Here is a 13,961-nt window from a genome sequence, read left to right as displayed (position 1 = left end):
GAGAGAATGGTTGCAATGTTCAGAAGTAGATGAGTAGCACTTCAGGCTGCGTTCACAGTCAGCCGATTCAGATATTTTGCCAATTATTTACATATCCGATTCCCATCGGATCTTTTCCCTAATGTGTAAAAAGCAACAACAAAAAAAAACACATGGAATTTTACCTTTTGACTTCCCATTTATACCACCTCCACATGTGGATCTGAATCCTGATACAAACCAAAGCCTCCATATGCCACCTGTGATATATATTTTTCACGTCCCGATGTTACCATGACAACCAGTGACAGGAAATAGGCATTGTATCAGTGTGAATGTGCAAATCTAATATGGGTCACATGTAAAACAGTGTGAGTCAGAAAAAAGAAAATTTGATATAGAAAGAAAATCAGATTTGGGTTCTTAGGGTGGCTGTAGAAACACAGCCTCAGAGACTCAGAATGACAGAGAGCGAAAGAAAAAGGGTGGGGATGTGCTTTGGTTGTGAGTGCGATGTCAAAACTGGAAATGAGAGGTACATTGTCAGAGAATAGTGCTTTGAACAAAATCACATGCTTTAGACCAATTTCTGGAATACTTATGTTAGTGTCATTAAAGAAATTCTCCAAGACATTTAAGGAGATGGCATTTCAGACCACAATTGACCATGCGGATTAGGTGGAGAGGTTACCTTATACCTTCAACAAGACCCAAAGTCACTGTAATGAAGTGGAGTTACAATGTCCAGATTTTATGGCTACTTCATATTCAATATGAACTGAAGAGATAATGTTTTAAAGAGAAAGGATCACGTGTACCTGAGGCATGTGCTCTCTGTAAGGTGTTGGTGACATCATAGCCATACCTCTTCAATACTGAGCCCAAGGAATGAGTCTTCTAAAGGTTCGGTTTCTGTCCTGTCTTCCTCGTTCTGCTCCTTGGCCTGGCTGATCCTTTCCTTCTCATCCTCCTCCTGGGGGAAACAAACACAATGTCAATAAATGGACTACACTTTGACAGGGTATTTACACCTTTTTAACTGACTGGCATTCCCATAAGAGCACATGCACACACAATATCATGTCAAATTGTCTGTCATTACACTGTCAGCATTTACTCTATTCCTCATATATTGTCTGATTCAATCTTGCACGGCCAGACACACCCCCCCCCCCACACCCCTTCTGACTCCAGGTGTGCGTACCTGGTCCCTCTTCTTGATCTCCTCCACCTGCCGGAGCTGCTCAGAAGAGAGCACGTTCTCGATCCTCTGCATGTCCCTCATCAGCAGCCTCTGGGACTCCAGGAACTGGTCGTTGGCCCGCTGCCAAGTGTGCTTCAGCTGGTTGTGCTGCTGCCGCTCCAGCTCCAAGAGGTGACACACTGACCATGGAAGAAAAAACATGACAGACATATAGCGAGAGATAGAGATAGCGAAAAAGAGGGATAATACTGTGCTGTACTTCTGTATTGAAATGTCTTACATCTCTTATCCTTATGTTTGACAGTATAAGAATATTTGAAAGATAAATACACAACGCAGAGACAGAGGACAAGAGGTCAACAGAGTACGAGAGACAGAGGAATAAAAGTCAATAGAGTACTAACGATTAATGGAAATACTGTTTTTTCTGTAATAGGAGATTAATGGGAGGAATTTGTCTATACAGTGAGCCTGAAATATGATACTTGTTATTTGGCCATTGGCCCAGTTTTATTGCAAGGAATTCTAATTGGTCAACCACAGGCTAGGTCTGGGTTATAAAACTACATGCTGTCCTTTTGTTCTGTGGGGAGAATCACTGGAGAGCATCCCTGAGGACAGGGGAGAATGACCATCTACTTCCAAACATGATTTGTCATATTTGAATAAACCCATTTTCCTCCCCCTGCTTTGCTTTGGGGTCTGTGTTATTAAAGAATAACATCAACTGCTAACCGCTTGCTTAAAAAGAAAGCTTTACGAGTGTGTCACCTTCGTGGAGCTCTTTTCGTAGTTTCTCTGCGTCCTCCTGAAGGACTGACTTCTGAGTGTTGAGCACCGCCACGTACATCTCCAGGTCTGTACGGCAGGATTTCTCTGCTTCCAGGACATGATTGAGCTCCTTCACCTACAGAATGAAAACAAGTCATTTATCAGTAACTCAAATGACATATTTAAACTGAAAGCCATTTATAGGAAGTATTTCTTCCACTGTATCACTTCAGACAGTTTTGCCTAGATTATTTGTCTATAAATGTCATAAACAATGATCCTAAATTCATGTTCCTCTGCAAATGGTCTAGAATAGGGGTCAGCAAAAGGCGGCCTTGTGTGCCAAAACCAGCCCGCAAGGGATATTTTATTTTAGTTTTGGGCAAAAATAAATAAGTCACCAAGAATTCAGCAAAAAATGTGTTTTAATTTAGGAAATCTGTTCCCAAGAGACGCATATGATCGTGTCTCATTGTAATTCAAAGTATGAAATTGTCATTTTCAAATACAAATCTCTTTTTAGGCTTAGTTGTGGTCAATTTGCTGTGTACAAATTATGATTAGGTTCCGGCCCCCTGACCATCCACTCCATCAAATTGACCCGCGGCTGAATCTAGCCTACCCCAGTCTAGATATAACACATACTATAATTGACATCTTGGATGGATAAGATTGTTTTGTTAATAAAATAAGCATGGAGATCTTGTCTGTGTTGTAAAAGTCTTTGTTTTCCTTTCCATACCCTTTTGACTAACCTTCGAGGCCTCCAGCTCCTTCACCCTGTCCTCTGCCACAGTCAGTTTGACTTTCAGAGCTGCTATCTCCTGCTCCATTGGCATTACCACTGACCGTAGCTTCTCTGCATCTTCCTGGGCCTGGGGGAAAACACATTCAAATCGAGTCACATTCCAATTCTCTTCAAGGCTTCTCTATGGAGATTTTTTTTGTTAATTAAATTGATTTGCAATGGAATTGACCCCAACACTGATGAAAGGATTCATGTACTTTGATGACCCCCCGGTGTGAAACCAGCCAACCTTCTTCATGTCGTTCTCCAGGTTCTCCTCCTCCTGGCCGCCCTCAGAGAGGCGGTGTCTCAGCTCGCCCATCTCCCTCTCCACCACCTCCCTGTACTGGTTCCATTGGGCACGCTCCTGCTCAAGGCGCTGGTGGAACTGCACCTCATACTCACGCACTGTGTCTGAGAGGGGAGGGGAGATAACACAATACTAGTCAATGTGCTCATAACTGATCCTCATTGTAAAGAGTAGCAGTGGATTTTCAAATCAGGCTCATCACTGAATACCTATTCAACTCAATTTAACCTCTTGGGTAGGGGGCAGTATTTTCACGGCCGGATGAAAAACGTACCCAAATTAAACGGCCTACTACTCGGGACCAGAAACTAGAATATGCATATTATTAGTAGATTTGGATAGAAAACACTGACGTTTCTAAAACTGTTTGAATGATGTCTGTGAGTATAACAGAACTCATATGGCTGGCAAAAACCTGAGAAAAATCCAACCAGGAAGTGGGAAATCTGATGCTTGTAGTCTTTTCAAGTCATTGCCTAACACAGTGACTTAGGGTTCATTTTGCACTTCCTAAGGCTTCCACTAGATGTCAACAGTCTTTAGAATGTAGTTACAGGCTTTTGCAGTGAACAGAGAGCGAACAAGAAGGCCGGGAATTTGGTGACTCAGTAAATTATATGAGTTTTGTGGCGCGCGTTCACATGAGGTAGCTGTGTTCCATAACGTTTTTCAAGACGTTGGAATCGTCCGGTTGGAATATAATTTAAGTTTTATGTTAAAAAGGCCCTAAAGATTGATGCTATACAACGTTTGACATGTTTCAACGAACGTAAATATAACTTTTCTCGACTTTGTCGTGAAATTCTGGGCGCGCTTCCTACATTTGGAGTAGCTTACTGAACGCGCAAACAACAAGGAGGTATTTGGACATAAATTATGGACTTTATCGAACAAAACAACATTTATTGTGGACCTGGGATTCCTGGAAGTGCCTTCTGATGAAGATCAAAGGTAAGTGAATATTTATAATGCTATTTATGATTTTAGATGACTCCAAAATGGCGGGTATCTGTATTGCCTAGTGTATGTTTCTGAGCGCAGTACTCAGATTATTGCAAAGTGTGCTTTCCCCGTGAAGCTTTTTTGAAATCTGTCACAGCGGTTCCATAAAGGAGATGGTTATCTATAATTCTTTGAATAACAGTTTAATATTTTATCAACGTTTATGATGAGTATTTTTGTAAATTGTTGTGCCGATTCACCGGTAGTATTGGAGGCAAAATATTTTCTTAACATCACGCGCCAATGTAAAATGCTGTTTTTGGATATAAATATGAACTTTATCGAACAAAACATACATGTATTGTCTAACATTGAGTCCTAGGAGTGTCATCTGATGACGATCGTCAAAGGTTAGTGAATATTTTAGCTGAATTTCTGGTTTGTGTGACCCCTCTCCTGCTTGGAAAATGGCTGTGTGGTTTTTCTTGTGTTGTCCCTGTCCTAACATATTCTAACTTTATGCTTTCGCCGTAAAGCCTTTTTGAAATCGGACAATGTGGTTACATTAAGGAGAAGTGTATCTTTAAAATGGTGTAAAATAGTTGTATGTTTGAGAACTTTGAATTATGACATTTTGTTGTTTTGAATTTGGCTCTCTGATTTTTCACTGGCTGTTGAATAGTGTGAACCGTGGGTGGGACGGTAGCGTCCCACCTGCCCAATAGAGGTTAACCTCTTACATCTAGACATTCCGCTAGCGGAACACCTGCTCCAATATCCAATGATGGGCGTGGCGCGAAATACAAACTCCTCTAAAATCCGAAAACTTCCATTTTTCAAACATTACTATTTTACAGCATTTTAAAGACAAGACTCTCGTTAATCTAACCACACTGTCCGATTTCAAAAAGGCTTTACAGCGAAAGCAAAACATTAGATTATGTCAGCAGAGTACCCAGCCAGAAATAATCAGACACCCATTTTTCAAGCTAGCATATAATGTCACAAAAAACAAAACCACAGCTAAATGCAGCACTAACCTTTGATGATCTTCATCAGATGACAACCCTAGGACATTATGTTATACAATGCATGCATGTTTTGTTCAATCAAGTTCATATTTATATCAAAAACCAGCTTTTTTACATTAGCATGTGACGTTCAGAACTAGCATACCCCCAGCAAACATCCGGTGAATTTACTAAATTACTCACGATAAACGTTCACAAAAAACATAATTATTTTAAGAATTATAGATACAGAACTCCTCTATGCACTCGATATGTCCGATTTTAAAATAGCTTTTCGGTGAAAGCACATTTTGCAATATTCTCAGTAGATAGCCCAGCCATCACGGCTAGCCATTTAGACACCGACCAAGTTTAGCCCTGACCAAAGTCAGATTTACTATTACAAAAGTTTGATTACCTTTGTTGTCTTCGTCAGAATGCACTCCCAGGACTGCTACTTCAATAAGAAATGTTGGTTTGGTCCAAAATAATCCATCGTTATATCCAAATAGCGGCGTTTTGTTCGTGCGTTCAAGACACTATCCGAAGTGTAAATAAGGGTCACGAGCATGGCGCAATTCGTGACAAAAGATTTCTAAATATTCCATTACCGTACTTCGAAGCATGTCAACCGCTGTTTAAAATCAATTTTTATGCCATTTTTCTCGTAAAAAAGCGATAATATTCCGACCGGGAATCTGCGTTTAGGTAAACAGACGAAAGAAAACATAGCATGGGGTCGACGCGGGCACGCGCCTGAGTCTCACAGTACTGTAACCAGCCACTACCCAAACGCGCTACTTTTTTTCAACCAGAGCCTGCAAAGCCACGATTCAGCTTTTTGCCGCCTTCTGAGAGCCCATGGGAGCCGTAGGAAGTGTCACGTAACAGCAGAGATCCTCTGTAATGGATAGAGATAATCAAGAAGGGCAAGAAATTGTCAGACAGGCCACTTCCTGCATGGAATCTTCTCAGGTTTTGTCCTGCCAAATTAGTTCTGTTATACTCACAGACACCATTCAAACAGTTTTAGAAACTTTGGAGTGTTTTCTATCCAAAGCTAATAATTATATGCATATTCTAGTTTCTGGGCAGGAGTAATAATCAGATTAAATCGGGTACGTTTTTTATCCGGCTGTGAAAATACTGCCCCCTAGCCATAACAGGTTAACAAACTTTATTTGACCCCCAGGGATCAAATACACTGCTGACATAGAATAAAAAATTATGTTCATTTCTGCGTGTCAAGCGAAGATGCTACATCATCCAGGCTGTAACAGAAGCATGGCAATGACATGGGATCAAAATGACTGCCTTACATGCAGGCCTAGTCTAGAGGAAATGTTACATGGGTTATTTACAGCTACTGGAAACCTTCCAACAGAGTCACCAACTAAATACTGAATCGCAAAAGTAGGGCCAAAGGAGGCAATGTAGAGTAAGCCTAGCTACAGTACCTTTCATGATGGCCTGTAGGGAGGCCACCTCCTCCTGCCACTGTCCCTTGACCTGGTCAATGGCCTCCTGCTTGGTGCTCTCTGACACAGTGGCCACCGCCTTGATGTTCTCCATGTCAGCTTGGGCCTGTTCCAGCTGGGCCTGTACACGACTCAGCTCCGAATGGGCCCCCTCCAGAGACGCTGCCTGGCACTTCAGTTCCTCTGGGAGGAAAGAGAGGAAGTACAGGAAAATAATCTGGTGAGGAAAATACAGGAGGTAACCCATGATAAGGTTGGATATGTTCCAAGGGACCAGGGTCCATATTCATGAAGCTAACTACACAAGTTGACCATTAGCAACATGGCATAATGCGGACAGCAGATTGAACAGTCACCTTCTTTGGACAGGTAGAGCTCTTTGAACTTGGCCCGTTTCTGGTTGAACTCAGACTCCAGTTGTTGTTTGCGCTTGACAAACTCAGCTCTCTCCTGCTCCAGGGCTGCTACTCGCTGCTGGAGCACCGCTAAGGGAGAGGACAAAACAAGAACACTAAAGAATCTTTCAGAAAAAAAAAAAAGGGAAAAAAAGGTATTTGTCTACACACTGAAAACCAGCCTGAAAGCAGTGATTTCATTTATTTAAAGGGAAATTTCAAAAGGCACTCGCACATCTGAGCTATCCTTGTTGCAGGTGCATGGTAACAGTTGAATTAGATGAGAAAAAGTAAGAAACCGGCACTGTTCTTGATAGTATCACTGCTCTTTAATAAGCTTTAGGTATTGGCCTCAAGGCCTTCATCAGAGCTTTTGCGAGGGGCAATCCATAACTCCATTTTTGGTATTGCCAAGGCAGGACTGAGTGGGAGGGTCACTTGGTCTTCACTTCAACAATAATCCCTGTTAGTGTTGTTTATAATACAATAAATGGAAGTCTAACTGGTGGACAAATTTTAATTTTAATTTCACCAGGTAGGCCAGTTTACAACTGCGACCTGGCCAAGATAAAGCAAAGCAGTGTGACAAAAAACAACACAGAGTTACACATAGGATAAACAAAAGTACAGTCAATAACACAATAGAAAGAATCTATATACAGTGTGTGCAAATGAAGTAAGATCAAATCAAATGTATTTGTCACATACACATGGTTAGCAAGTGTTAATGCAAGTGTAGCGAAATGCTTGTGCTTCTAGTTCCGACCATGCAGTAATATCTAACAAGTAATATAACCTAACAATTCCACAACAACTACCTTGTACACACAAGTGTAAAGGAATGAATACGAATATGTACGTAAAAATATATAAATTAGTGATGGCCAAATGGCATAGGCAAGATGCAGTAGATGGTATAGAGTACAGTATATACATATGAGATTAGTAATGTTGGTTATGAAAACATAGTGGCATTGTTTAAAGTGGCTAGTGACACATTTAATTACATCAAGATGGCAAGATGCAGTAGATGGTATAGCGTACAGTATATACATATGAGATCAATAATGTAGGTTGTAAACGTTCTATAATATAAACATTCTATAATATAAAATGGCTAGTGATAAATTGATTACATCAATTTTCCCATTATTAACCTGTTAGGGCTAGGGGGAAGTATTGACACGGCTGGATAAAAAAACGTACCCGATTTAATCTGGTTACTACTCCTGCCCAGTAACTAGAATATGCATATAATTATTGGCTTTGGATAGAAAACACCCTAAAGTTTCTAAAACTGTTTGAATGGTGTCTGAGTATAACAGAACTCATATGGCAGGCAAAAACCTGAGAAGATTTCATGCAGGAAGTGGCCTGTCTGACAAGGTGTCGTTCTTCTTGTCTCTGTTTATTGAAGAGTGAGGATCTTAGCTGTCCCGTGACACTTCCTACGGCTGCCATAGGTTCTCAGAAGGCGGCAAAACGCTGAATCGTGGCTTTGCAGGCTCTGGCTGAAACAAAGTAGCGCGTTTGGGTAGTGGCTGGTTACAGTACTGTGAGACTCAGGCTCGTGCCCGCGTCGACCGAAAGCTTTGTTTTCTTTCCTCTGTTTAGCTAAATGGACATTCCCGGTCGGAATATTATCGCTTTTTTATGAGAAAAATGGCATAAAAATTGATTTTAAACAGCGGTTGACATGCTTCGAAGTACGGTAATGGAATATTTAGAAATCTTTTGTCACGAATTGCGCCATGGGCGCGACCCTGATTTACCATTTCGGATAGTGTCTGGGACGCACGAACAAAACGCCGCTATTCGGATATAACGATGGATTATTTTGGACCAAACCAACATTTGTTATTGAAGTAGCAGTCCTGGGAGTGCATTCTGACGAAGACAACAAAAGGTAATCAAACTTTTATAATAGTAAATCTGATATTGGTGAGTGCTAAACTTGCCGGGTGTCTAAATAGCTAGCCCGTGATGGCTGGGCTATGTACTTAGAATATTGCAAAATGTGCTTTCACCAAAAAGCTATTTTAAAATCGGACATATCGAGTGCATAGAGGAGTTCTGTATCTATAATTCTTAAAATAATTGTTATGCTTTTTGTGAACGTTTATCGTGAGTAATTTAGTAAATTGTTAGTGAATTCGCCGGAAGTTTGCGGGGGGTATGCTAGTTCTGAACGTCACATGCTAATGTAAAAAGCTGTTTTTTTATATAAATATGAACTTGATTGAACAAAACATGCATGTATTGTATAACATAATGTCCTAGGTGTGTCATCTGATGAAGATCATCAAAGGTTAGTGCTGCATTTAGCTGTCTTCTGGGTTTTTGTGACATATGTTAGCTTGAAAAATGGGTGTCTGATTATTTCTGGCTTGGTACTCTGCTGACATAATCTAATGTTTTGCTTTCGTTGTAAAGCCTTTTTGAAATCGGACAGTGTGGTTAGATTAACGAGAGTCTTGTCTTTAAATAGCTGTAAAATAGTCATATGTTTGAGAAATTGAAGTAATAGCATTTCAAAGGTTTTGAAAATCGCGCCACAGGATTCAACTGGCTGTTACGTAGGTGGGACGAATTCGTCCCGCCTGCCCCAGAGAGGTTAAAGTGGTTGGAGTTGAGTCAGTATGTTGGCAGCAGCCACTCAATGTTAGTGATGGCTGTTTAACAGTCTGATGGCCTTGAGATAGAAGCTGTTCTTCAGTCTCTTGGTTCCAGCTTTGATGCACCTGTACTGACCTCGCCTTCTGGATGCGGGGTGAACAGGCAGTGGCTCGGGTGGTTGTAGGCCTTGATCTTTTTGGCCTTCCTGTGACATCGGGTGGTGTAGGTGTCCTGGAGGGCAGGTAGTTTGCCCCCGATGATGCGTTGTGCAGACCTCACTACCCTCTGGAGAGCCTTCCGGTTATGGGCGGAGCAGCTGCCGTACCAGGCGGTGATACAGCCCGACAGGATGCTCTCGATTGTGCATCTGTAAAAGTTTGTGAGTGTTTTTGGTGACAAGCCAAATTTCTTCAGCCTCCTGAGGTTGAAGAGGCGCTGCTGCGCCTTCTTCACCACGCTGTCTGTGTGGGTGGACCATTTCAGTTTGTCCGTGATGTGTACGCCGAGGAACTTAAAACGTTCCACCCTCTCCACTACTGTCCCGTCGATGTGGATAGCAGAGGGAGCAGCCCCCTATTTCCTGAAGTCCACGATCATCTCTTTTGTTTTGTTGACATGTGTGCAAGGTTATTTTCCTGACACCACACTCCGAGGGCCCTCACCTCCTCCCTGTAGGCCATCTCGTCGTTGTTGGTAATCAAGCCTACCACTGTAGTGTTGTCTGCAAACTTGATGATTGAGTTGGAGGCATGCATGGCCACACAGTCGTGGGTGAACAGGGAGTACAGGAGAGGGCTGAGAACACACCATTGTGGGGCCCCAGTGTTGAGGATCAGCGGGGTGGAGATATTGTTACCTACCCTCACCAACTGGGGGGCGGCCCGTCAGGAAGTCCAGGACCCAGTTGCACAGGGCGGGGTCGAGACCCAGGGTCTCGAGCTTAATGACCGGTTTGGAAGGTACTATGGTGTTAAATGCTGAGCTGTAATCAATGAACAGCATTCTTACATAGGTATTCCTCTTGTCCAGATGGGTTAGGGCAGTGTGCAGTGTGATGGCGATTGTGTCGTCTGTGGACCTATTGGGTCGGTAAGCAAATTGGAGTGGGTCTAGGGTGTCAGGTAGGGTGGAGGTGATATGGTCCTTGACTAGTCTCTCAAAGCACTTCATGATGACTGAGGTGAGTGCTACGGGGCAATAGTCATTTAGCTCAGTTACCTTAGCTTTCTTGGGAACAGGAACAATGATGGCCCTCTTGAAGCATGTGGGGACAGCAGACTGGGATAAGGCTTGATTGAATATGTCTGTAAACACACCAGCCAGCTGGTCTGCGCATGCTCTGAGGACGCGGCCGGGAATGCCATCTGGGCCTGCAGCCTTGCAAGGGTTAACACGTTTAAATGTTTTACTCACGTTGGCTACAGTGAAGGAGAGCCCGCAGGTTTTGGTAGCGGGCCGTGTCAGTGGCACTGTATTGTCCTCAAAGCGAGCAAAACAGTTGTTTAGTCTGTCTGGGAGCAAGGCATCGTGATCCGCGACGGGGCTGGTTTTTCTTTTGTAGTCTGTGATTGACTGTAGACCCTGCCACATACCTCTCATGTCTGAGCTGTTGAATTGCGACTCCACTTTGTCTCTGTACTGACGCTTAGCTTGTTTGATTGCCTTGCGGAGGGAATAGCTACACTGTTTGTATTCGGTCATGTTTCCGGTCACTTTGCCCTGATTAAAAGCAGTGGTTCGCGCGTTCAGTTTAGCGTGAATGCTGCCATCAGGGAGGTAGGGCAAAAAATAGGCTGTAGTGGTGAAATAATTACAATTTCGCAAATAAACACTGGAGTAATAGATGTGCAGAAGATGAATGTGCAAGTAGAGATACTGGGGTGCAAAGGAGCAAAAATATATATATAAATAAAATAAATAATATGGGAATGAAGTAGTTGGATGGGCTATTTACAGATGGGCTATGTACAGGTTCAATGATCTGTAAGCTGCTCTGATAGCTGATGCTTAAAGTTAGTGAGGGAGATATGAATCTCTAGCTTCAGTGATTTTTGCAATTCGTTCCAGTCATTGGCAGCAGAGAACTGAAAGGAAAGGCAGCCAAAGGATGAATTGTCTTTGGTGGTGACCAGTGAAATGTACAGTTGAAGTCGGAAGTTTACATACACCTTAGCCAACTACATTTAAACTCAGTTTTTCACAATTCCTGACATTTAATCCTAGGAAAAATTCCCTGTCTTAGGTCAGTTAGGATCACCACTTTATTTTACAAATGTGAAATATCAGTATAATAGTAGAGCTGAAATAAATCACTTTTCTTTCATCACATTCCCAGTGGGTCAGAAGTTCACATACACTCAATTAGTATTCGGTAGCATTGCCTTTAAATTGTTTAACTTGGGTCAAACATAATTTGGTAGCCTTCCACATGCTTCCCACAATAAGTTGGGTGAATTTTGGCCCATTCCTCCTGACAGAGCTGGTGTAACTGAGTTAGGTTTGTAGGCCTCCTTGCTCGCACACTTTTTCAGTTCAGCCCACAAATCTTCTATAGGATTGAGGTCAGGGCTTTGTGATGGCCACTCCAATGCCTTGACTTTGTTGTCCTTAAGCCATTTTGCCACAACTTTGGAAGTGTGCTTGGGGTCATTGTCCATTTGGATGACCCATTTGCGACCAAGCTTTAACTTCCTGACTGATGTCTTGAGATGTTGCTTCAATATATCCAAATCATTTTCCTGCCATCCATTTTGTGAAGTGCACCAGTCCCTCCTGCAGCAAAGCACCCCCACAACATGATGCTTCCACCCCCGTGCTTCACAGTTGGGATGGTGTTATTCGGCTTGTAGCCTCCCCCTTTTTCCTCCAAACATAACGGTGGTCATTATGGCCAAACAGTTCTAGTTTTGTTTCATCAGACCAGAGAACATTTCTCCAAAAAGTACAATCTTTGTCCCCATGTGCAGTTGCAAACCATAGTCTGGCTTTTTTAATGGCAGTTTCGGAGCAGTGGCTTCTTCCTTGCTGAGTGGCCTTTCAGGTTATGTCAATATAGGACTCGTTTCACTGTGGATATAGATACTTTTGTACCCATTTCCTCCAGCATCTTCACAATGTCCTTTGCTGTTGTTCTGGGATTGATTTGCACTTTTCACACCAAAGTATGTTAATCTCTAGGAGACAGAACGGTTCTCCTTCCTGAGCGGTATGACAGCTGTGTGGTCCCATGGTGTTTATACTTGTGTACAATTGTTTGTACAGATGAACATAGTACCTTCAGTCATTTGGAAATTGCTCCCAAGGATGTACACCTCCAATTGACGTCATTTAGCTTAACAGAAGCTTCTAAAGCCACGACATCATTTTCTGGAATTTTTCAAGCTGTTTAAAAAGGCAAAGTCAACTTACTGTATATAAACGTCTGACTCACTGGAATTGTGATAGTGAATTATAAGTGAAATAATCTGTCTGTAAACAATTGTAGGAACAATTACTTGTGTCATGCACAAAGTAGGTGTCCTAACCGACTGGCCAAAACTATAGTTTGTTAACAAGAAATTTGTGGAGTGGTTTAAAAACTAGTTTTAATGACTCCAACATAAGTGTATGTAAACTTCCGACTTCAACTGTACCTGCTGGAGCGTGTGCTACGGGTGGGTGCTGCTATGGTGACCAGTGAGCTGACATAAGGCGGAGCTTTACCTAGCAAGGACTTATAGATGACCTGGAGCCAGTGGGTTTGGTGACAAATATGAAGCGAGGGCCAGCCAACGAGAGCATACAGGTCGCAGTTGTGGGTAGTATATGGGGCTTTGGTGACAAAACTGATGGCACTGTGATAGACTGCATCCAATTTGCTGAGTAGAGTGTTGGAGGCCATTTTATAAATGACATCGCCGAAGGATCAGTAGGATAGTCAGTTTTACGAGGGTATGTTTGGCAGCATGAGTGAAGGATGCTTTGTTGCGAAATAGGAAACCGATTCTAGATTTAATTTTGGATTGGAGATGCTTAATGAGTCTGGAAGGAGAGCTTACAGTCTAACCAGACAGCTAGGCATTTGTAGTTGTCCACATATTCTAAGTAGGAACCGTCCAGAGTAGTGATGCTGGACGGGCGGGCAGGTGCGGGCAGCGATCAGTTGAAGAGCATGCATTTAGTTGTACTTGTCTTTAAGAGCAGTTGGAGGCCACGGAAGGAGAGTTGTATGGCATTGAAGATAATCTGGAGCGTTGTTAACACAGTGTCCAAAAAGGGCCAGAAGTATACAGAATGGTATCGTCTGCGTAGAGGTGGATCAGAGACTCACCAGCAGCAAGAGCGACATCATTGATGTATACAGAGAAAATAGTTGGCCCAAGAATTGAACCCTGTGGCACCCCCATAGAGACTCCCAGAGGCCCGGACAACAGGCCATCCGATTTGACACATTGAACTCTATCAGAGAAGTAGTGAACCAGGCGAGGCAA

General features: G+C 42.6%; 1 protein-coding gene across 5 annotated transcripts in view; it reads right to left on the bottom strand.

Annotated features, from left to right (window-relative positions):
* LOC106603450 (rab GTPase-binding effector protein 1) overlaps window positions 1-13,961 on the bottom strand; it is a 38,932-nt gene that overhangs the window by 14,618 nt on the left and 10,353 nt on the right. For 4 of the 5 annotated variants that reach the window (XM_014197152.2, XM_014197153.2, XM_014197155.2 and 1 more), the window contains exons 2-8: window positions 6,838-6,966; window positions 6,461-6,664; window positions 2,992-3,155; window positions 2,710-2,829; window positions 1,955-2,090; window positions 1,184-1,362; window positions 845-952 (exon numbers count right to left, since the gene is read on the bottom strand). In XM_014197152.2, coding sequence (XP_014052627.2) covers window positions 845-952; window positions 1,184-1,362; window positions 1,955-2,090; window positions 2,710-2,829; window positions 2,992-3,155; window positions 6,461-6,664; window positions 6,838-6,966 — 1,040 coding nt within the window. Of the gene's footprint in view, window positions 1-844; window positions 953-1,183; window positions 1,363-1,954; window positions 2,091-2,696; window positions 2,830-2,991; window positions 3,156-6,460; window positions 6,665-6,837; window positions 6,967-13,961 lie in introns of all 5 variants that reach the window. The other variant, XR_006769651.1, reaches the window with a different exon arrangement.

Source organism: Salmo salar, chromosome ssa04, assembly GCF_905237065.1.
Source record: "Salmo salar chromosome ssa04, Ssal_v3.1, whole genome shotgun sequence".
NCBI lineage: Eukaryota > Metazoa > Chordata > Actinopteri > Salmoniformes > Salmonidae > Salmo > Salmo salar.
The sequence above is the reverse complement of the archived record's forward strand: the minus strand, read 5'-3'. Positions and strand labels throughout refer to the sequence as shown.